The 25585-nt window shown below is 41.0% G+C and overlaps 1 protein-coding gene across 1 annotated transcript in view; it reads right to left on the bottom strand.

Moving 5' to 3' along the window:
* The window catches only part of Itga8 (integrin subunit alpha 8), a 178437-nt gene that overhangs the window by 89474 nt on the left and 63378 nt on the right, over positions 1 to 25585 (bottom strand). The window contains exon 13 of the mRNA XM_028764938.1: positions 25292 to 25483. Within this exon, the coding sequence (XP_028620771.1) occupies positions 25292 to 25483 (192 nt within the window). The remainder of the gene's footprint in view (positions 1 to 25291; positions 25484 to 25585) is intronic.

Here is a 25585-nt window from a genome sequence, read left to right as displayed (position 1 = left end):
CAAATACCTTCTGCCTGAAGGACAGTGTGTCACACATTCTTGAGAACTAACCATGGCACTGCTTTCCCATACTCCAGATTCAAGCAGAGGACTGACAGAAAGCCTGACCCATTACAAACACTGTCTTATCTCTCTCTTACCAAGGACAACCCCAGGAAGCAAGGATCGTTGTCTGCATGTATGACATTCTGAGTATCAACCAGATAGTATCCTCCCTCTTTCCAGAGAGTACCATTAATGAGTTCCCCTTCGGTAAAGTAGTTCTTAACCTGTTAAATCACTGAAATATCATCCTGATGCTCTTCAGTAACAATAGTACTAAGATATAGCACACAAACAAACCCAATATCTATCAAAAATTCTTTCCAGTGATTTCTTTTTTTTTAAATAATTTATTTACTTTTACTCAAATCCCTTGTCTAAGTATAGAAGGGCTGTGGTGATTCTAATCTTGTGAAGGCGGGGATAGAGGCCTTTCCAGTGATTTCTTTCAGAGAGGAAACTTGAAAGTTTATCAGTGATACAACTTACAAAGAAACTGAATATTAAGATGACTAGATTATAAACTCACTGGCGTCACATAACCAGGTCAGAGGTAGGTCTGAGTAACAGCAATGTGGAAACCCTTGACTCTCTGAGGGGCAGCAACTGTCTCTGTGATTTGCCCCCAGCCTGTTTGTCTCTAATTTACAGTGATAACTCTTGGTGGAAATATATAACATTACAAATGACACTGGATAAATCTACAGAGTGTGGACTTCGGAGGAGTGAGGCTCTAGAATGAAGCACACAGTTTAAACTATAACTGGTTAAGTCTAGTGAAATAGAAGGACAAGTATATTTAAGAAGGAAGAAAGGGAAGCCCAGCCATTTGGAGGAGGGTAGGGGAATTAAATCGGTGTAAGGGGATTTCACAGCAAAATGGCTCAGCGTCGCAGTGTCTTGTTAGTCATCTTTCTACCCTGTTCTTCCCCACAGGGTTAATATTAACCACATAGAGCTGGGAGTTGGGACTGGGCAATAGAAATACAACTTTTGCATCCAGGTTGGGTCACTTGGTGTCCCTCCCTGTCCGATGGATGTCCTCCACCAGAAGAAGCCATATCTGCCCATGGTAGCATCCAGATTTGTGATGATCCTCACCACATTCATCCTTTCTGAGTCTCCCTTCATCTTTTCTTTATCAATATTTCACAGGCTAACTTTTCCAATACGCTATGTTTCCTAATCCCTGGCTTAATGTCTGTTTGGGGAGTACTCAAGAATATAATAATTCTTATTAAATATTTTCCCTTCATAATGGGCTCACACATCTCCTAGATCAAAACCTCAGGCAAACCCTTTCTGTTTTGTAAATACGGAGTCTGGACTAGGAGACTCAGGACCTGACTCAGAGGAGGCACTGTGCATGCTATTGTTTGAGTAAGTCAAACACAAGCCATCTAAAGAGAGCTGTGTTTATGGAATTAAAGAAACCACAGAGAAGGGGGCTGCAGCCTAGCCAGCTTCTGCCTTAAATCTTTGAAGCCAGATGCTTCCATTCCTAAATCTTGCAATTTAAAAACTCTGTTCAATGGCTTCTATCAGAACTTCAGTTTCTCTATTTTCACATGTATTCTTTGTACACATGTGTCCTTAGGGATATTTGTGCATTTTTTTTTACTATTGCCAGAATATGAACTCTTCTGTGTACTCACAGGCCCCAAACCAGAGATGAGTGTAACGTGGGTAGCTTTACTTGAATCTGCATCTGTTGACATGTCAGGAGATGGACAGCTCTGTTACACAGACGCCAGAGGATCGTGGGCTTTGTTCTTAAGACTAAGTAAGTAAAACATTTGTACCCAAATATTGTACCTTTAGCTAAAAAGAGATTAAATGTTCAAGTTCATTTGAAGGGAGTTAATGGGTAAGAGTGCACTTGCTCTTGCTCAGCAAGCATGGGGACCTGGAGTTGAATCCCCAGCACTCAGGTAAAAAGCCACACATTGCTGTGTATACCAGTAACCCCAGCACTAGAGAACAGAGACAATTGGATCCCAAGAGCTCAGTGGCCTGCTACCCTAGCACAAACTATGAGCTTTCAGTTTAGTGTGGGACCTTCCCACAAGGGCATAAGGTGGACAGCAGCAGTGTACTGGCTGGCTTTGTATGTCAACTTGACACAAGCTGGGGTTATCAGAGAGAAAGGAGTCTCCCTTGAGGAAATGCCTCCATGAGATCCAGCTGTAAGATATTTTCTCAATTAGTGATCAAGGGAGGAGGGCCCATTGTGGGTGATGCCATCCCTGGGCTGATAGTTCTGGGTTCTATAAGAAAGCAGCTGAGCAAGCCAGGGGAAACAAGCCAGTAAATAACATCCCTCCATGGCCTCTGCATCAACTCCTACCTCCAGGTTCCAACCCTGTGTGAGTTCCTGTCCTGACTTCCTTTGGTGATGAACAGCAATGTGGAAGTGTAAGCTAAATAAATCCCTTCCTCCCCAACTTGCTTCTTGATCATGATGTTTTGTGCAGGAATAGAAGCCCTGACTAAGACAAGCAGAGAAAGTTACTCAATGTCATTTTCTAACCTTTACATTGTCGTGTATGAGCATGAATACTATACACTTGCACCACACATGCACATACCATAACACACACACACACACACACACACACACACACACACACAAGAGAGAGGGAGGGGATTAAGTGTTTTTTTTTTTTAGAAGTGAAAGAACATGAGATTATAAGCCCTCACAGAGCTGAAATTTTTGTGTTTGCATAGGCAAAGACTTCATGCAATAGTGTGGGTTAAAATAAATGGAAAAGGAAATAAATCTTTGCCTCTGTGGTATCAGGCACAGAGCCACATACAAAATTGAGGTCCACGACTTCTCACTAAATAAAAGAGTCAATAAGGCAGAGATCATATTGTAAGGGTGAGTGAGCAGCATGAAGAACTGCCGTGCTTATTCAAACAGGTGAGTGAGAACCAGAGTGGAGGTCTGCCATTTACTTGCATGTAACTTAGAGGTACTGGAAGAAGTGTACACATGTGCACACACCCTCCAGAGTCTAGATGGTGATGTAGAGTCTCCATCACAATCAGATTGCCATTAGAGCTGATGATCCCAGAGACAAACTCCTACTGATGACGGAGATGAGGACCTTTTTTTTTTTTTTCCAACTCTGTAATTCCTGTGTTTCAGAGAGGGAATTTTCCAATCCTGGAAAAATAAAACTAACAAGCAAAACAGGCCACATTTTTCTTCTTCTTAAGAATGTGACCAGTTATTTGGAGGCCAAAAAAAAAAAAAAAAAAGCATGCTTGTCTTTTGAGACCCTACCATGGTTTTATGCCTGCTGGAAAAGATCTCAAGTTGGCTAGATCTCTCTAAGGGAAGAGAATTGATTTGCTGGTTTCAGTTCTAAGTAATCTGTATTTCTAAAAGATGGGACTGGTTTTGATGGATAACATGCCGCTTCTCTCTTTCCCTCTGCCTCTCACAATGTGTTGCATAGATATAGGACAGATGTTTGTGTGGGTATCCACTTACACGTCTATATATCATCTATATACACATAATATATGCATTTATATGTATATATTTGTATTGTGTATATACATGCACACATATGTATGCACATCCTGAAACAATACTTGTTAAATAATCCTGATTAGGAGGGAGTTAGTGAAGAATGCCATGTTGTCCTCAGGAGTCCAACTTATCCCACCGAGCTTGATCAAAACCACCTTCGCCCTCTGAACCTTCGCATCAGTCACTCTGTGTAGGCATTGAGGTGGTAATCTGGAGATAAAGTAATTTTGCTGCTGCTCTGTGGCTCCATAACCATATAAACCTTCTCCCCACTCCCTTATAGATAACAGGTCTTACATGGTAAGCTCATGCTTTCGTAAGAAATGCCTCAAAGGCAAATCTGAAAACAAACAAATGAAAAATGTTGCCCTTCTCCATACATACACGTTAGCTGTTTGTTTTGTTTTTTCTGGAAGAAATAACTGGCAACTAAAATCAGTTTTTTTCCACTTGATCAGAAAATGCTCTCCAAATGCTTCAGGCCTTTGTCAAGGTCTCCCTGGCCTGAAATGTAGAATTTGTTTTCTTTTGGAGGAAGAATGGGTCCTCTTAAGGAAACAGAAAGGAGACATTAGCATAAATGCAGGGTCAGTTGTCCAGAAAAAGTAACCCTAATAAAAGGTGATGTCACTGGGGATGTGCCACTCTCATGTCCTTCACTGCAGTCTCCCAAAGTGTCATTTTTAATATCTGTGCAGCTGAATCAAGCACATTAATCATCTCATTTGTTTCTTTGTGATATTTTTTTTTGAGACAGGTTTATCTGTGCAGGCACAGCTGTCCTGTAACTCACTCTGTAGGCCAGGCTGGCCTCAACCTCATAGATTAGTCATCTGTCTCTCTTTTTTAAAACTTTAAAATAATTTTTATAATAGTTTAATTTTTTTGGTTTATTTTTAAATAAGGAGGAAGGGAAATACCCAGGTTGTCAAGGGAGTACTTGGACTACAGAGTCTGACTTCACAAGGAAGGAAATCTTAGAGCTGAAATTTTGTTCTAAAGGCTGACTTCCTTTGGAGGGTGTGCTCAAGGTTTGGTCAGGCAGGGAGAATGCAGCGAGGAGGGAGGACTTCCGAGAAGGGACACTCAGCAGTGACAGAGGTGACAGTGCTCCACTAAATCTTCATCCAGTGTACTCAGTCCTGCTGCACCTGGATGTCCCACAGTGTGTGTGTGTGGGGGTACCAAAGAGGGGCTTCCATCTTCTCTGAGGAGAAAGAGAGGGGGTAACAGGGAGAGGGATTTATGGGGGTGGGACTGGGAGGAGAAGAGGGAGGGGAGGCTGCAATCCAGATGTAAAGTAAATAAATAAATGAATGGATAGAACATAATTTATGGAGGTATCACCATCTCTGATTCCAAGCTGTACTATGGAACTGTCATAATAAAAACTGCATGGTATTAGCAAACAAACAAAACAAAACAAAACAAAAACAACAACACCCCAGCTTCATTCAGAGTTGTTGCCTGGAGAAGTCTCTGTCACCCACAGACCTCTACTCCCTAAATTCAGGCAGTCTTTCTCACCTGTAAATAACCTCCCTTCTGGAAGCTTCTCCTTGTCCTATTATCCTGAGAAACACACTAATCTGAAGAATGCTGCAACAAAGTCCTTTAGGCAGTTCCTTTTAACTTGGAACTCAAAAGAGATTTTCTGGGCTGGGAATGGCTTGGTAGGCAAAGTGTTTGTCGTACAAACATGAGAGTCTACATTGAGACCCTCAGTACCTGTATAAAAGCCAGGTGTGGGATGTGTCTATAGTGTCAGGGCTGGAGAGGACATTCCTGAGGGTGGCTGGTCAGGTGGGCTAGCTGTATGCCTGTGCTCTAGGTTCAGTGAGAGACTCTGTCTTAAAACTAAGGTGGATAATGATACAGGAAACCCCACATTGTTCATCTCTGGCTGCCGATGTGCACACACAGGTCTAGCACATGTGCACACATATGCGCACAGGATTTACTAATTTAGAGTTGTTCTGGACAATGGGGGTTGTTATAAGAACATCCAAAGAAACCTGGAAAGAGGGAGTTCAGTGAGTAAAAGCATAGGGACTTGGGTTCAAATTCCAGCATCCACATAAAAAGCCAGTTATGACTGCTTGTGTCTTTATCTCCAGGATTTGGGGGGGGGCAAAAATAGGTACCTAGCCTAGACTAAACAGTGAGCTTCTGACTCAGTGAGAAACACTGTCTGAAGGCAATAAAGCAGAGAGCAATAAAAGAGGATTCCCAATGTCCCATGTTGGCCTCTGAATAGGCACATACAATAAATTAAAAAAAATGCCCGAAGATAACATATATGCAAAGGTAGTAGTTGTTGGAAAAGATTAACACAACTCAAGAGGAGGCACCTTAAATATAGAGAAAATAAAGAGATCATGCAGGGAACCATGGCTACTGTGTTGGTCTGATCAAAGATTAGCATTTTTCAATGGCTACCAGAGTGTTTGACACCTAGTAAAAAACTGCCAGTGGTTATTGTTTATGCCTGATCTGTTAAAAAAAAAACCTCATTCAGGTTGATAAAACCATGAACATACTCATAAAAAATTCTAAGGGGGGAATTCACATAAAACATTTATGGCCAACAAATATATGGGAAGATATTTCACTTCACTAGTCATCAAAGGGTTGCAAATGAGGGAAAGGATGCGGCATTGTTTTTAGCCTTTTACTTTAGAAGAATGAGAGACAGGGCATGAAGCAGGACTAGTAGAGATCCATGAGTTCTTGGGCCTGGCTTCTGAAAGCATTTTTCTTGGAAAGTGGTTGTTTGTTTTTCAAAAGGGTTCTCATATAGCCCAGGCTAGCCTTGAACTTGCTATGTAGCCAAGGATGACCTTGAATTCCAGATCCTCCCACCTTCAACTCCTAAGTACTGGGATTATATGTATGCATCACCTTGCCCAGTTAACATTAAACAGCCCACAGCAGGATCGTCTGGTCTGACTAGGATACTCCAGAGATGTTTCCAGATTTTGGAAAGGCACAGTAAATAGGTGTGAACAGGTGGTTACATATGTGTATGAATGGTCAGTTACAGTTAGTGCAATTTTGATTTGCACATGCTCTCTCCTTGAGTTCCCTCTAAAACCTTGGAAGCCCTGTTTTAAATGCAGTGCTTTCTGTCAGGTGGCACATTGCTGGATTTGGAAGGTGAAGAACTATCCTGCTTTGCTTTGCCACTGACTTCTTCACAACCTTGGACAGGTCTCCAATCACTCATGGCTGACGGAGCTTTTGAAGGTCCTGAAATAAGAAAGTGACCTGAAGAGAAGAATTTGTTGGGTTTGGATGAATGTTATTTTATGTGTTCTCTTATCTAACCAAAGCCCCTCCTAGCCTTAAACTGTAGCCTTTCTCCTGCAGAGGGGTGTGTGTGTGTGTGTGTGTGTGTGTGTGTGTGTGTGTGTTTGCTTCAGTGTGGCTTACCCAGCCTGTACATGTGGACGTTGGGCATCACCTTTGTGACTCAACCTACGAACTCTTAATCCCTGTTTTGAGATTGCTGTTGCCCATACAACATAGACTTTCTTCTAGGCCCTGTCCATCACTGTCCCAGGGTCCATTTCTGCTAGGCCTCTTCCCAAAGTATGTAAAGACCAAAAAAAGCAGTCAAGTAAAGTTCATTTATGGAGACCCATCATGATCTCTCTTCCTCTACATAGTGAGGCTACTAAGAGACATTATAAGACTAGAAACCTGCTACAGAATGCTGGGTTTAAAAATGGCAGTGTGTAAGTCCTGCAATGGAGAAATTGGTGTTCGTGGGTAGCAGAAAAACAGCTCATGCCTGTGGGAGGCCAGCATTAGGGGAGCCTCCTTCAGTTTGGTAACTGGGTTAATCTAAAAATAGACAGAGGCTGCCTCTCTTGCTATTTTATCACAACATGCAAAATATTACTAAGAGGAAGGTTATGAGTTGAGGAAGAAATGTTCGAGAAAAAAAGAAAAAGTACGATTTTATCCCAGAAAGCAATAATGCTAACAATCTGTCTGAAATGCTTCCAAATGAACTCCGAAGAAAAACATTTATGAGCTGGAGCTCAGTATTAGGTTTCAACATTGTGATTTACAAAGAGTTTATTTTCCCTTTAAAAAAAATCCCACAAAAAAATAAGAGCAGAATATCAAACAGTGAGTGTGCCTTATGAAAATAGTTTTCTGCACATTATTAGCATCCTGTGGTTGCAAGGACCACCCCTCCCCCACCCTCCGCTTTTGGTGTCACTGTACAAATTGTCTCACTTGATCCTTGTTAGGGGCCATTCTGATACACAATCTGTGTGTGTGTGTGTGTGTGTGTGTGTGTGTGTGTTGTCCAGCAGCTGCCAAACATTCTGGAGTAAAGTTTTCTTCTTCAGGACTAGGGTCTTTTTTCAGTTTATAGGAAATGAGTTCACAGTCCCCAGAAAAGCCACAAGCTCCCAATACTCCCATATCCTGCTGGAGGGAAAACTCCTATGATTAAAACATTATGGGGTTTTATATGCTTTCTAAGGACCATGCACTGAAGTGTGTACTTTTTAAAAAGACTTGAAAGTAAGATGGGTGCTTTGGATAGAGGTGAAGGGGTTCAGAAGGAGTGGGAAGGTGGTAAGGAAAGGGTAATTGGGGAGGATATAATGGTAATACATTTTATATATATCTAAATCTTTTATTAAAAACATAAACTAAATAGAACTCATGATGTAAAAATTCTTCCTTAGGAAGCACCTTAGGGTATGTCTATATGTAGGGTGTTAATTTAAAATGCTATCATGTGGTGGGTTCTAATCTCATAGGCCTGGTATAGTGAGAGGAAACAGGACATGCACCCTTCACCATGAGAGTACCTGATGGTCAGGACAAACCAAGGCTCCAGCTGTGGGAGGAGCCAACTCCACAGCCATCTTGGGTTTGGACTTCTTGCTCACAAGAGTAGGAGGAAATACATGGTTTTTGTTGTTGTTTTGTTTTCTGGGTTTTAGGGGTGGTTGTAAGGATATGAATTACAGATTGAAAAAGAGATGGGGAAACGGGCATGGCATTTATACCAGTGCCTCCATGCTCCAGTACCTCATTCCTCCTCATCTTCCTGAACATGGAGCATAAGCCATACTTTGCAGGACACAGGTGCTCCGAATCTTCAGGCACTAAAAGGCCAGTATCCAACTCACCAAGGGGCTTGTTAAACACTGATGTCAAGAGCTGACAGGGTGCTAAGAGGTGGAGTACTTGCTAAGCATGTATATGGCCTTGCTTCCATCCCCAGCAAAACAGAGACAATAAACTGCATAGACCAGGGCCCATAACAATAAATGGATTTTGGCTCTCCTAATCAGTCCTAAATTGATAACAATAATATCTCCCCCATCTTTCTTTGGCATGTGTTTAAGGGAAGGAAACTGTGGATACTCTGCAGTTTTCATGAATAGAAAGAAGAACATGCAGAGAAGAGAGGCTCTGAGCATCCCCAATGAGCTCCACCTACTTCCCAATCCCATCTAAAGCCTGGCCAGATCTCAGTCCTTGTGTTCATTTACTCTCTTATAAACACCTCTTAAGGCTAATTAATAGATTCAGATAATGATCCCTAACATCACAGGAAAATAGCAATAAAATATAAATATCATATGGAAAAATATCCCATTAACAATGCAAATAGAAAGGGCTCAAGAAGGCTTTACTAGTTTTTTTTTTTTTTTAATGGGCCATTTTAGGGTGAAGGTGAGCTCAGCAAAGTGCTGACCACACAACTATGAGGATCTCAGTTCAGATCCCAGCACCGGTGTGAAAACCCAAGGTGGTTCTGTGTCCTGAGCAGCCCAGCTGCGTCACTAGATATTAAAAATAAATGAGAATGATGAAACAAGACATCAGTGTCAAACTCTAGCCTCCACATATATGCACACAAGCACACACACTCAAACTCACATACACTCACATACACTCACACACACACTCACACACTTATACACAAGCATATACACATTCTCATAACACACACATATCCACACCCCCTGTCACATACTCACACACACCTACATACAAGCACACACACTCAAACACACACACACTCATATACACATATACTAACACACATTCTCACACAAACGCACACACACATATCCACATACTCGTACACACTTACATACAAACACACACACACTCACATACATACCATATATATACTCATCCTCATATACACACACATAGATATTTGTATACACACTCACATACATACCATATACACACTCACACTCATATACACACATACACACATACACACACACACACACTCACACACAAACTTACATATATACAAACACACACACACTCACACACATATAAGCATATACACATTCTCATACAAACACACACACATATACACACACACACACATACACACTCACATACCCACTCACACACACTTACAAACACACACATACTCACATATACTCATACACATTCTCATACAAACACACATACTCACACATATTCTCATACAAACACACATACCCACACACATACATACACTCACATACACACACACTCACATACACACACACTCACATACCCACTCATATACTTATACACACTCACACACTCACATACAGTCACACTCACACAGTAACACACACATACAAACATACACACATATTCTCATATGAACACACACACACACACACACACACAAATGGACCCTCTGGTAGGAAGCTCTATACAGTGACTATTTGAGTCATCATTTGAGAACACAGGACTGAATTTGAAGCTGAGCGCTCAGACCTCAGCCTTGAAGCTGAGCACCATCTTGCCACTTCCACTTGACTAGAAGAGTTGAGAAAAGACTCGTCACGATAATCTTTTTAGAGTTTTCAAACTGCCTGCAGAACATTCTTGAATGGTGAGGGTTGGGTTAGATAACATTTTTATGGTTAGCTAAGCCGAGGTTAACATATGCCAAGATGGCAAGTCTGCACCATGATGGTGAAGAAGGAAGTATGTGGACTCCTGGCTTCAGGTGTGCTACTCTTCACATCACTGGTGTGATGGTTCAGTCTTGACCTTGAATGAGATGAGAAATGACTGGCCTCCTGTAAGGCACACTTTTCAGAGATGACTAGATTCTGATTTTATCAACATTTGATCCACTGATGGATTCAAACTTGGAAGAGAGATTGAGAGGAAGTGGCACTGTGGAAGGTGGAGACTGGTTGGAGGAGTAGTCCCTGGTGACTTCAAATCCCAAGGATTTCAAGAAGTATCCTTGGGGACTGCATCTTCCCATGGCCCTATCTGTCACTGTCCTGCTCTGTTTGCTGCCTGCTCTGGTGTGATGTGAGCTACTCTTCCATCTCTCCTGCCATGATAGACCAACACTACAAAGACAGAGAGCCCAATAATTGTAGCTTACTTTAAGTCATTTGTTGTAGTAAGCTGGTGCGGGTGTGGCAGCCATTCCAAAATGGCGCCTGGGGCTAACACCTGACTTCCTCATACGCCCCTGAAGAAGCCACGCCCACAGGCAATATTGCGCAGGCTCACTGCTACGCATAATCAGGCCATCTCGTGATACTGGCTATACTATCGCATGCACCGACGTAGCAGGCTCTGATTGGAGAAGGCAGAGGGATTTAAGGGCGGTGGAGGAGAGGCTTGAGGGCTTTTTGCGAAATGTTAAGGTTCCTGAATAAACTGTGTTGAGAAGAAGAACTCCGTGTTCGTCATCTCTTGTCTGCTGGTCAGATCGGGGAGTGACAATCTGTATTGTATCAGTAGATGCTAAAAACTTAATACAGCTGCTACAGTAGCTTGAACAGCTAGCAAATGTCCACATGTCTGGTTGAGCTAAAGCTGGGAGGAAAGGCCAAAGCTGATGAGAATGAACTTCTACTGTAAGTGAAACCCCTGAGAGAGAAGTACCAACGCTCACCTTGATGAGATGATGACATCTCGACTGACTTCTATTTCCATGCTCACTTTACAGAGACAAAATGGCTTACTAAGCCAGTACAGGTAGAAACCAATGCTGAGTTAAAAAGAGATGGGGCCAAGGATTCATAAGCAAGGACGTGTGCCTGTGAGGTAGTTGGTGCCTCGATTCATGCATTATAGAATTCATCCAATGATTCACGTATTCATCCAATCTCTGCCTGGTTTCTTTTGTATCTGCCAATGGTTTGAGCACCAAGACACCAAGGTAACCAAAACAATATTCATCCCTTGGTTTTAAGAAGGACATTTATCAAATAAGAACATGCTGGTAAAGGTTTCATTTGAGATGTGTTTTCCAGGATTTCAACAGTCAGGGACAGCTTCCTGAGGAAGTGACCTTTGACCTGATTTTCTAAGTGGAGAGTGCGAATATGGGAAAATGACCAGAGTGTGCAAAGACTTTGAAACAGAAGGGGCACTAAAGACACTAAGGTACTATTCATATCCATGCTCATCACTTTAAATTACTTATAGAAAGACACTTATAGAAAGACTAGAGAACAAGAGGAAAGAAATAGCATGCGATCATAAGCGTGGTCATGCTTAGGCTTGTTCTTAGTTCTTCCACATGCCACTCTTGCCCCAACCTCCTTCAAGAAAGCCGGGACACGGCATCAGGAAGTTATGTCTTTACAAGCAAGATCAAGTGTAAATTACATCCCATTTTACCTAATGATCCCATGGCTTTCAGAAAAAAAAATGCCAGCATATACTATGATGCTTAGAAGGAAATTAGTTCAAATTTAAAGGACTTTAGATGGCACCTTATACAAAAATATAATAGCCATTTGATTTCTTTCACTGGACATGGGGAATGACACAGTTTTACTGCTTCCAAGTTGGATGTTATTTAAATATGTTGTAAAATAGACTTTAGAATAAATTGTCTGCCAAGTATTTATGGTATTTTTTAGCTTAGCATCAGATTCAGGTTTGAGGAAGTTATGGTTGGTTCTAAGATTGGTGACCTTCAGATGGAAGGCATACTGTTTCAACATGGCTAGGGGGCGAACAAGAGGCAAGGTAGATAAAGGCAACCACAGTTTCTGTTCCTCAGGAGCCACCCTCCTTGGTGATTGAGAATGAACCTCTCTCTCACTGGAACCTGGAGCTTACCAGTAAGTCCCAGGAGTCATCCTGCTTCTGCCTATGCAGTGCTGGAATTACAGGTGTGTCCCACTGTGCCTGTTTTCTGTTTGTTTTTGGTTTTTGTGGGTTCTGGGGAATCCAACTCAGGTCCTCATGCTTGCAGAGCAAACACCTTGTGGACTGAGTCACTACTTCAGGCTCGCTTGATATATGCATACCTTAACAAGAAGGTAACTGTGATATCTATTGAGAAATATGCACAGTGGCTTCTACACCATCTCCTGAAGAACGGAAGCCTGGACAGTCTTAACAAGATGTCCCAAAAATGGGAAGTTAGAATGTTTGTAAGTGGCTGGGCCGGAGAAGGAAGCTATGTTGGGTTCATTTCAGCTGTATCTAGGGCAATTGTATAATTCTTGTCACCTGAGAGTCATTAAAGCTCAAAATCAATCATGGTAGAAAAAATTTACAGGGTGGGAATTGGTACACGTTACAAATATGGGCTCAATTATTTATTCATTTATTTAGCTCCTGGAAAATAGTTGCAAAACATGTGCAAACACACCTGTAAATGTAAGAGCATATTTGAAGGTTGAAGTTATAGAAAGTAGATATGTAAACATCTTATTTTGTTTACTATAGAGACTGAGGTTATTTTCAAGTACTAAGCACTTTATATTTCTCACTACCTTCCTAACACATTATCAGTTGGGTTATTTTCAAGTACTAAGCACTTTATATTTCTCACTACCTTCCTAACACATTATCAGTTATTTAACGTATTATTCAAGGCCTTTAAGCATATATCCCCAGCTCTCTTAACTTTCCTTCCCTCTCTTCATGCTCCTATCAATTTGGGCCAAACTGCTCTAAAAGTAGAAAACAGAGAGTACTTCATTTTCTTTTATCAACTTTCTTTCTTAGCATGTCTCAACAACACAAAACAGTGTGTCTTTAATTGTTTTCTATGTATGCTAACAATGACAAATTAGGTAATGTTTTTATTATGTTAAACGAAACAGCTAACCTTCATTATGTATGCCAAGATCCTTAAAAAAAAATTTTGTGTCTTTCAGACCTAGACATATGAGTTTTCATCCTCACTGGAATATCACTCAGTCAGAGAACTGGTTCACATACTCTAACCTTGATAAATGAAGGTTTCTCAAAAGTTGGAAATTATTTTTATTACAGTGGTTATAACATATTGAAGATATATGATCCTCTGCTGGAGTGTCATCTGTGTCTCCTCCTTCCATTCACTTTTTCAGTCTGTCTACACCAGAATGTCATCTTTATTGTTGTTGTCATGGTAAAAACCCTTGACATGTATCTCTGGGTTGTTTTGGGTTGCTTCTTCATATAACCGTTCATGATTACCTACTTCTTTGGACCTTGTTTAACTTAATTCTCCTATAGAGAGTCTTTGATTATCTTAGTAGCACTGTGTAGTGTGTGTGTGTGTGTGTGTGTGTGTGTGTGCACAGGTGAATATGCAATTTCACCTGTGCACACACACACACACACGTTTGTCTCTCATTGAGTTTGTCTCTCATTTCACCTGTGCACACACACACACACACGTTGGTTTGTCTCTCATTGGTTTGGGACTAGCCAATTAGGCTAAGCTGGTTGCCATGGAGTCCCAGCATCTACCTTTCTCCACATCTCCACTGCTGAGATTGCAGACAAATGACACCATGTAGGCCTTTTTGATGAGTATTTTAGAAAATAAAATTTAGCTCCTTATGCTTATAGAACAAGTTCTTATGACTGATTTTTTCCCCAGATGCCCTCCCTGAAATTCCCCCATATTCAACCTTCTTAAAAGTTGTCTACTATTCTGCCTTGTAGCAAAGCCAATTATTAGATGCTTTGCCTCTCTGATTACAGAATTCCTTAGAGGCGTAGATTATATTTACATAGTGTCACTATTTTATTTAGCTATTTTATTTATGACTAGTATTAGCTACTTTATGCATATGATCTAACTTAACTCCAGATCAGGTTCTATGTCAGTTTTACTAATGAAGAAACTGAGGGTCCTGAGTACTGTCACTTGTCAAGGTCCCATTGCAGCCATTGTCACCTTCAAGATTGGAACTGAGGCCAAAGAGCTGAATTATTGTTTAATTCAGTGTTGTGTCTTCTTCATGTAGAAAAGCGCTAGGCATGTGGAAGGCACTTTGAATGTATTTGTGGAATAATTGAAAAAAGGCACTATTTAAAACATGATCTCTTCAATGTCACATGATCAATATTCTGTTATTTTTAAGAATAAAGAAAAATAGTGGCTGATCAAAAAATTAGCTGAGCAATGTTTATACTGCCTGAGTATCTGTGAATAACAAATAAAATGAAGGAATTGTGACTCACCAAGTTTAGCTATGTGATAAAATATGAAATTTGCTGATTTGAACTAATATTGATGGTTTGGAGTAGACAGAGTATGTGGGAAGGGATCATAGCAGACAGATGGTAGGGGGTGAGACAGTCTATTTAACTCAGCACATTACAAGGTTTATCTTTGGCATTCTAGTAACTGTGTGAACATTTGGTGTCCAGATCTTGATTACCAAATATCACTCTTAAAGAAAAATTAGAGGAAAGAATCATGGCTTCTTAAAGAAAGGTTGACTGTTAGGTCTGCAAAAACAAAACAAACAACAACTACAACAGCAAAAAAACCAGCAAACAAACAAAAACCCTACATTGTGAGATGTTTTAGGGTATGGAAATACTTATAGAAACATTGGCAATGTCAAAACATCAGTGAAACCTATGAGAAGGTTTTCCCACTCACTCGATGTGGGACATACTCAACAACATAAATAGACATAGGAATGGAATATGACACAAAAATTAAATATTTATGATTCCATACATGTGTATATACATATACAAACAAATAAATGTTGTATATTTCCTATATTAGAGTTACAGTGAATAAATTTAGATATAGAATGAATTTAGATGCATAACAGTTTGTCGGTAATAACCTGCAGGCAAGGCTCATTTATGGATGCTAAGGGTAGTGAAAAAACATAGGAGAGGCAGAAATGTCCATAGTCTAACAGTATTTTTTATAAAGACTCACTGTAACAGAAAACAAACAACTTTCTAGCTGGAAAACTTGGAAAACAGCTCCTAATGCAAGTAAAGCAGGTTTGAGAAGATAGCAGACTTTACACTCCCTGGACAGGATGCATCTGGAAGGGTCTAGCACCATTGGGTGCTATTCGTGTAAAATATATGACCTCAGCCTGTTTCTAGTTGAACACCAAGACAAAGCTAAATTTGGTGCTCTTCAAAATGCCTGGTCAACACTCTTCAATGCATCCAGGTTGTGACAGTAAATGAAAAGCCAAGGGTGTGTCAGCAGTTGAAGGAAGAGAACTCGACAGAGTCAATGCTGGATCCTTGATTGGATTTGGAGTGGGACAAAAGGATGGAAGAACCAAAAATACTTAAGTGCTATTAAGTCTCTAACAGATCTATTTATTAGTTGATGGCTATTGAACTACAGTTATACAGGATGCTGCTCAAAGGGGATTCCAAATAAAAAGTACCATGAGGTGTGAGTATCTTCATAACTTTCCTGGGAATCTAAAATTATCCCAAAACTAAGACAAAGTTTTTTTATACATAATTTCACTAAATCATTTTTTTTATTATTAAGACAGATCCTTAGTGAGCTGCACATATATTATGGAGGCCCCAGTGTGTCTAGCTCTGGTTTATAAGCAAAGATCCTGTGGCTCAGACCTTTGGAGTAGCAACTCACGCACTTGTTTTACTTCTAGACAGTGAAAGTGTGGCTCAGAGATGCCCAGCTGCTAAGCGCCATTGAGTAACACAGCTTAGAACCTGAAGGCCAGTACCTTTCTATTCCTTTTGGCTTGACTCAAACTCAAGATCTTGTCCAGTTGAATTAATTCAATTCTAGTTAAACTCATGTGCCATGTTTCCAAGAAGAGTGATCTTGTAATTTCTTTTTTAATGTATTTATTTATTTTACATATGTGAGTATACCATGGCTGTCTTCAGACATACCAGAAGAGGGTATTGGATCTCATCACAGATAGTTGTGAGCTACCATATGGTTTCTGAATTGAACTCAGGACCTTTGGTAGAACAGTCAGTGCTCTTAACTATTGAACCATCTCTCCAGACTGTAGGAGCCGAAGGAGTTTGCAACCCCATAGGAAGAACAACAATATCAACAAACCAGACCCCCCTCAGAGCTCCTAGGGACTAAACAACCTACCAAAGAGTACACATGGCTCCAGCTACATATGTAGCAGAGGATGGCCTTATCTGGCATCAATTGGTCCTGTGAAGGCCTGATGCCTCAGTGTCGGGGAATGCCAGGGTAGTGAGGTTGGAGTGGGTGGGTGGGTGGGTGGGTAGGGAAGCACCCTCATAGAAGCGAGGAGGTGGGGGGTGAGATAGAATAGAGGGTTTGCAGAGGGGAAACTGAGGAAGGGGATAACATTTGAAATGTATAAAATATCCAATAAAAAAAGATATTCCAATTTCTAATGTGTTACAATGAATTCATGAGCAGTATGCCTCAGTAAGAATGTCATATTTGCTTTGCTTATATGCTTTAGAAGCACAATGAGAAGCAAATATAAACTTTCACTACAAGATTTGAATGCAGTTCAATTAAACTTCAAATTAGTGGCTTCAAGGTCCTTAAAGTTTAGGAAAAATACGTTATTCCCTTTGGCTCAAATCTCCCCTTTATTTCCCATCGTGTAGAGATCGGCCTAGGTTACATTGCTCCCCCACTCCCTGTCTCTCTCTCTCTACACACACACACACACACACACACACACACACACACACACACACACACACCTCTCCCTCCTTCCTTCCCTCCCCCAGCACTCACTAAAACAGATGGGCCATTTTATTTCATTGAGTGTAATTGTCTGAAATGGCTTCATGATATAATCACCGTATATTAGGAGGCTGAACAAGACAATGATAGTCTTGGCCCTCAGCCCATGTTTTGTCCGGTTTTTATTGCTTGTGAGATTTGTGTTCCTCAGCAGAGCCTGCCCTTCCCTCCTCCATCCTCTGATGCCTGGGCTGTGTGTTTGGCAGGCTGTGTTGCTATGCAATCCTGGTTAACAGGGTTAGACGAGATCACTGGATTTTAGGATTCCCAACTATCACAGCTGTTTCTTCTCTGGCGTGTTTTCACTCAATTAATGTACACAGGATCCTCTGGTCAGGTTTTGGCTTCCAGTGAGGCCCCATGGAGAAAGTTAAACACTTCTCCATTTTGGTTTTCAGATAAAAATGTCTGTGGTTCCTATTTATGTGTGCCAGTGACAACACACTTCACACACACAATATCTAAGACATGTGACTTGGATACCATAAACATGAAAGTGAAAAAACGCTCACCTTATTTTTATAAACTACTGTCTATTGTTTTGTAATTGAATCTCCCCTCGTGTGGTCTGGGCTTTTCTCCACTATCCTGCATCAATATCTGAGTTTTCTCTCAAGCTCACCTTTTCTTAGTCTCTCCCACTCCTCTGTGTCAGACCTCCTCATCCCCACAACCAGTCTGCCTTTCAGGTACACAAACTACAATTTTCATTCTTTCATTTTCCATTGTCCCCATAGAAGATGAGGTCTAGTTAGATTGTAATTACATTGTCAATTGACTAAGTGACTGGGAAATATGTGCATTGTCCATCTCTGCCAACCCGTAAAGCACAGACAGCCCTGAGGGAAGTCCCTGATACTTACTACCACATCTCCCACCCAAGGGTGACAGTGAGGTGGAGTGAGGAGTGAGGAGTGGATTGCATCATCACAGGGGATAGAAATCCACAGGATATTGGAGAACTTTCTGCTGGAGGCTTACTAACCAGAGGGCTTACAGTAGCTACGCCGCCTGACTCATACTCCTATTTGGGATGAAGGAGGCAAACATAGGTTAAGCTGGGGAAGTTTGCTTATTCAAGCAAAAGAAAAGACTGTACCTTAGCATGTAAAGGAAAAAGTAGACCTTGAAAATACATACTTTGAAAAGTAAAATGGACAGTTGCCATCCCTTAAGTGGTGCATATGATCTCAGACTGATTTTATGTGCTCTCAGTTTGTAACACACAGCTTTGCCTCTTTGTGTATTGCACATGCATAGAAACAGGCTCATGGACCAGACAAGGACAGTGTACCCACTTGCTCTATCATTTTATAACTTACACCCTTGGCAACGCCTCAAGGCTGGGAGCTAGCAAGCCTTCCCATTGTGTCTTTACCCCTGAAGCCCTAGGGCTGGCATGTGTTTGAGGGGACACTCGCAGCTCTGATGTGAAAGGTTTGAACTCAGCTCCTCACACTTGTATAGTGAGTTCTCTTGGCCACTGAAGCATCTTTCTCCATCCCATATCATTTACTTTTCACATCTACATATTCTTGTTCAATTTTACAGGTGAGGAAACTAAGGTTAAGACATTTTCTGACTCTTACACAGCTAGAAATTGGGAAGTCAAATTTTCGACCTGGGCAGTCTGTCTTCAGCCTAGTAGAATGCCATTTCTCAGAATCTTCTATCACCAAACATAACTGTCATAAAGTAGTTTGGACTCTGACCACAATAAGTGGATTCAGTTCCTATCTTAAGATATCCACAGTATTTTGTAAAAATTGTTTTGCCAACTTAGAAGTGCAAATATATGCAACACTGCAAATGCCCCTAGGGAGTAGAAGTTCACAGAAGTCAAATAGCCCCTTGAGTGTCAGGCTGTCAGAAATCTGAACAGTCAGAATTCCATCCCTGTTCGGCCACCTTTACTAAGATAAAAATAATGGAATGCCATCCAGTCTTACTATACATACTTTGGCTCTACATGGACACAAACATATAAAAATAGACCTCCACACATATAAAGAGCATATGTATCTCTTTAAGACGAACCCAAGAATAATATTCAAATGAATATAATCTATATTTATCTTCTGCAGTGTCTAGCATGCTTGGAACTCTTAATAATCAGTAGTTACAGTTGCAAAATGGGAATGGCTACGTGGTCTTCTAACCTCAGTTCTAGGTGGGAAGGGAAGAGAGACAGGGGGATTATTGATTCTCGCTGGCTGCCAGTCCAGCCCCAGGCTCAGTGAAAGACCTTGCCTCAAGGGAATAAGGCAGAGAGTGATAGAGAAGATCAGTCAGTGTCCTCCTCTAGCTTCCATGAATATATGGTCACTTGCACTGGCACATATATGTACACCTACACATACCCTTGCCCACAACACATGCATGTGTGCACACTCATGCTTATAATCGCAAAACGTTAGTAACGCAATTGATCCCGTGTTTGCTCAGTGCTGACATCGCTCCTTCCAAAGATAGGGAGACAGAGTGGCCCTGCTCAAATACATGGCATGTTGAACTTGATGATTGAAAGCATATTGGAACAAGTGGCCCTACCTTTTCTCTCTTCAACAGCAGCCAGGCTGTATTAAGAAAATTAGAATTCTTGCTGCAATTTATGAATTGACACAATACATGTTCCCTGCCACTGTCACAGGGGGTTTAATAATAGGATGCCCAGAAAGGCTGTGTAGCAGGCAGTAAGGATAATTGAAGCCAACAGTGTTATAGTGCTAAACCTATTGGTATTTGAAGTTCATTTTAATAACTAGAAAATGAAACCTATTGTAACCCAGTCAGTAACTTCAGTTGCCACCACTGTTAGTGAGCACCAGTTTTATTTGTTTTCCAATTGGTAACAACTTCTACGTCCAAAAGTAGAATTTTAAATCTGTCTTTGTATTCTTTTTCTTCATAAGTTCTGTAGGTAACTAGGTCGAGAAAGTAAATGCTTGAGGTCTTGTTTCTGACTGGCTTAGTGTGGAACCATGAAGAATGTGTCTGTGTGTGAACACTTAAGTGTGTCTTTGACCTTCCCGGGGTTTGAGGAATTCCTTGCTAGATAAATCTGCTCTCACTTCCTCCTTACAGGGGTGGATCCTGTATGTGTATCATTTCTGTCAATTTTGATTTTGGAACCAGCTCATGTTCTGGAAGCAATCAGGGAAATGGAGGTGACTGTTTATGAAACTACAGAGCCCTGGCATTTTCTTCTGGCAATACACATAATTAAGACCAAATGATTATAAAATGTCTAAAGACTAATGCCATTTCTCTTATAAAATATATACTTTTTAAGTTCACAAGTATATTATTCAATAACATTTAAAATTTTTGCGAATGTATTTCATTCTATTCTATTTAAAAAATCTGCATTTTCAAGATATGAATATTTCATGAGTTTGCAAACTTTTACATTTGATGGTTTTCCTAAAGAAAATCAAGATAAGGGGGTGGGGGAGATGTCTCAGTGGGTAGAAATTCTTGCTTTGCCAACATGAAGCTATAAGTTCAAATTCTCAACACCCATGTGAAACCAAAGAAAAACAAAACTGGGCATGTCTGTGTATGCATTTATAACCTCTGGGGTGGGATTAGATGGATCCTGAGAGCTCCACCCTAGGAGAATTAGGAAGCTTCTGGTTCATTAAGAGATACTATCTCAAGGCAATAAGGCAGAGAGTGATAAAGAAAGTTCCTGATATCTTATTCTGGCTTCCAAATGAGCACACACACACACACACACACACACACACACACACACTTACCATTGCTACAATACAAAAGTGAGAGAAAGACAGAGAGAGAGACATGGAGAGAGAGAGAGAGAGAGAGAGAGAGAGAGAGAGAGAGAGAGAGAGAGTGTGTGTGTAATTCAGAGGTTGTGGAATCTTCCTGTGTCTGCAGTGTCCCTCAGACTGGCACCTTACACGGTCTCTCACACAGTGCTCTGGGTCTGCACCCTGTGTAAGCCCCATACTCCAAACACACTGCACCCCACCCCTACTCCACATTGTCACTGGAAGGCCAAGTTTACAATGTTTACAAATCATCACCTCTGCCACAGGCCTGGAAGTCCTCACTGTTTACTGTTTGAATGAATTTGGAATGGCCCCATCATGTAGCTAGATGCCGAAGTCTGCCAACTGAAAGCTATTTAAAAATCCACCCTCTCCTTACCCTGTGCATACAACAGTTACTCACCTACAACGATGTTCTTCATCTCTCTACATCCTCATGACCATCCCATCACAACCAAGATCAAGATCACTCTCATCTTCCACTGAACTAGAGCATCCAGCTCCCCATCTATCCAGTTCCCATGCTGAAGCTAGTGTGAAACACAGTTTGTCCTTTTTCCATCACTGTGGAGGATATGCAACATGGCTTCTCAGTGCGCCTCCAGCTTTTCTCTCTGCCTCTTGCCCTGTGGTTTGTCACTGACTCTGGATGGCTCTGAGCTGTTCCAGGAGGTCATATGTTCTCCACATAGTTTCCTTCCCTGCCTCCCCTGCATGGTTATCTGATACACAGCCATCATATGAGGTCAACTCAGAGGTCCTTTATAGACAGCGAGGAACAGCCACAACATGCCAATGAGCTTTGCTTCACCTATTACATCATCCTTGTCCTTTGCTGTAAGCTTTGCCTATAATTTTAAGATTGGGAAGGCAGTAACTTGTCTGGCCATAATGCAGTGTGTAGTCCATAACTGAGCAGAACATTATTATTTGACAGAAGGAAGCATCTTACTTATCTTTCTTCTAAGCCTCTAAAATAAAACAACCAACATAAAAAGGCTGAGACATTTCAAAACAGTATTTCATCTCGAGTAATATTTTCCCTTAGATTGTGTTTCTCATTTCTTATTGCCATTATTCTTCTCTGCAGTCATTTTTGTTTTATTGACATGATACAGTCGCCATACTGGATGCTTCCGGCATGCCTGCATAGTCTAAAAGTCAACTCTTGTCTGGTTTGGACGATGTCACCATTTGTTTCAGAGTCTATCCGAGTTCTTCCCAGAGGACTTTAGACTAAGATGAGTTGCAGACCTCAACTGCATTCAAGTGAAATGTCATCTTTGGTGTTGGGAGCAGAAGCAGCTCATCCTGTGTACAGAGAAATCTGGTCTGGAGAGAGAGGGGAACAAGGAAAATGGGGGAAAGAAAAGGGTGGGAGAGGAGGGTAGGAGAGAGAAGGTGATGAGAAGAAAGGAAAGAAGATGGGAGGGAAGATAGAGAAGGGGGGAAGAGAGGAGCATGAGATACAAAAGATGGTGGAGAGGAGAGGGGAGGAGAAAATGCAGGGGGGTTGGGGAAAAAAGGGGAGGAGAGAAGTTAGGAGAACAAGAGGAGGGCAAGAGGCCATGGGGGAGGGGAAAGAGGAAGAAAATGGAGGAGAGGATAGAATGGAAGAGAGGGGAGGAGAAATGAGGACAGGACTGAGGAGGGAAGCAGAGGAGGAAGACTAGAAAGCAGTGGAGAGCAAAGGGAGGGCAGCTGACAGGGCCTGGTGAGCTCCTGCCTTGGTGTTGTCTTGAGATAGCTTTCATTTTACAGTTTATTTATTCATGTATTTGTGTGTATGTTTGCACATGTGTTTGTATGTGTGGGGGGGTGATGCACATGTCGAGGTCAGAGGGCAACTTGAGACAACCCTTTAACCTCTTACAAATATTTAAAAATTTTAAAATGTACTTTAACTTTATACTGTGAGAGTGTATTTTAAACGAAATGAAACTTGGTAAAACATCATTTTATTATATGGTAATTTCTAATAATTGTCGATCAGTGCCTGAAAACGGAAATATTTTCCAATGAGAAAGCATTCCTCATTGAGTTCTTTCAGGTGAGACTGTAGCCTGTGGTACATTCATACCTTACATTGGTAGCAACAACACAAGAATGAGCTGGGAAAAAAGAGCTGCAGCTTAGCTTGATATCCTTGTCAGAAGAAAGGAACTAGGGGAGCTTCGATAAAAAGTTCCTGCCAACAAAGACTCTGAAGCATGGTTTGTAAAGTAGAGTGTTGGGCTCAAAACTCAAATTCCTTAGCATCTTCCAGTGTTGACAAATCAAAGTATCCAAGGGATGCCATCCCCTCAGCTTTAATGAGCAGGTCCAATAAGTACCCGGCATACCTGGTAAGTTTGAAAACCTGAGTCTAAATCCTATTACCGTACAACTCATCCTGGGTATAATGTGAAGACATACCATGCTGTACACTTTTAGAACTTTTGAAGAGACACAGGGAAGACCCTCGGCTTATTCTACTTCTCCTCCCATGCCCTGCTCATTTGGAAGGAACACAATCTGATAGCAAAGTCATTTCTTGTGTTACCCTCATTTGGCCCTGGTTCAGCCTTCACAGGAAGTAGTGCACTGGCTGTTTGATTGACACATCCTCTACTTCTTTGCAATGTAGAAAGCACAGCCATTCTGCCAGTCAAGTTCCCTGTTACTTCCAGTGGGAAAGGATGTTTCTGACAGACATAATGAATAGCCATAGCTCTCTAAATGAACTGAAATCACAACACATGAGTTGGATTTTATTAATCACCTTGACATGGAATAGTAACAGCATGAAGGATCTAGAATTTTTAATTAATCAAAACTAGAATACATTATGTAGTAGACCCTTCCCCAATCAAACTATTGACCATTATTGATTAGTATTGTATACTAATCGATATGTATACCATATTTAACTAAGGCTTTTTGGTACTGCCACAGGTAGCATTAACACATAATCCTGCTGTGGAAAGTTTCTGGAAAATTTATAATCATACATTGTGTTATCTTTTGCCTAATTACAGAGGAGAAAACAAAAGCCAAACAATGGGATAAAGGACGTAGTCTTGCACATCAGCCTAGTGAACCACTTCCCCAAACCAGAGACCTATCTATAGATGGAAAATTCCCAATTAGGGGAAAGAATGGTGAGTAGAGACAGGTTTTAATAAATACAGCTGTCCATCAAGTATTAATGGTTTCTAAGATTTATTAAAACCATCTTTTAAAAATGAGCACAAAAGTGACCAATGAACCATGAAACCAGGAAGTCCAATGTTCTCTGTTAAATGTCCTGATTACCAAGCTAAACCTTTAGGATAAACCTATATTTTTATGTGGCATCTGCAAAATGTAAATTATCTGTTTGTGCTGTGTAGGTCACCACACACCCTCACTGAAAAAGACAATCAAGAAGAGCTAATGTTTCCTATCATGAACCATTTCTTTCTTTTTCTACTTTAAAATAGTCATACTATCTTTGGAAAGGCCCAGGACATGGTTGGAAAATACACTCTGAAAACACGCAACTTACAACAAAAATGGTTGAGGTTATGCTCTGATTAATAGTAACTCTGAATTTAAAAGGGAAGAACAGGTTAAACTGAATTGCCTTCGACAGGTTTCCGAAGCCAGCAGAATATTGGTGGAGACCACATGACTTTGAGTTTTCAATGAAAACTCAGATTGCACAGTTGACAAGCTTTCTGTCCAAGGCAGCTTTGAAAACCATCTTGCCTTTCTTAATGGTGCCTCTTGACTATAAAGGAACTGTTTGTTTTGTCTTAAATGCTTGTGAAAGTCACTCTGGACTCATACCAAAAAAGCCTGTGCCATGTTAACTTGACCTTCATCTTTTATGAGAGAAATGCTTTTGCATAATGTGTTTTCCAGAGAAGGGACTCTTGCCAGGAAGCAAGTACTCATGTGGGAAAAGACAAAGAACCTTACCTGGGTAATCATTCTTGTCTATGTCTGCGTCTCCTCTTAGAGAAAAGCCAAATCCAGAAGGGATGGTCTGTGACTCCCACACTCCTTGCAGGACTTGAGAAGGCTTGCTGTGTAAGCCTTTTGGGTTTCCATTGTAAATGAGGACTTTACCTCGTTGATCCTTGCCTGCAAAGGGCACACCGATGGCGATGTCTACAGAGACACAAAATCAGTTTTGAAGAGAAAGGAGAAAGAGAGAAAAAGAGAGAGAGAGAGAGAGAGAGAGAGAGAGAGAGAGAGAGAGAGAGAGAGAGA

This window comes from Grammomys surdaster, unplaced genomic scaffold, assembly GCF_004785775.1.
Source record: "Grammomys surdaster isolate TR1022 unplaced genomic scaffold, NIH_TR_1.0 146, whole genome shotgun sequence".
In the NCBI taxonomy this organism is placed as follows: domain Eukaryota; kingdom Metazoa; phylum Chordata; class Mammalia; order Rodentia; family Muridae; genus Grammomys; species Grammomys surdaster.
The sequence above is the reverse complement of the archived record's forward strand: the minus strand, read 5'-3'. Positions and strand labels throughout refer to the sequence as shown.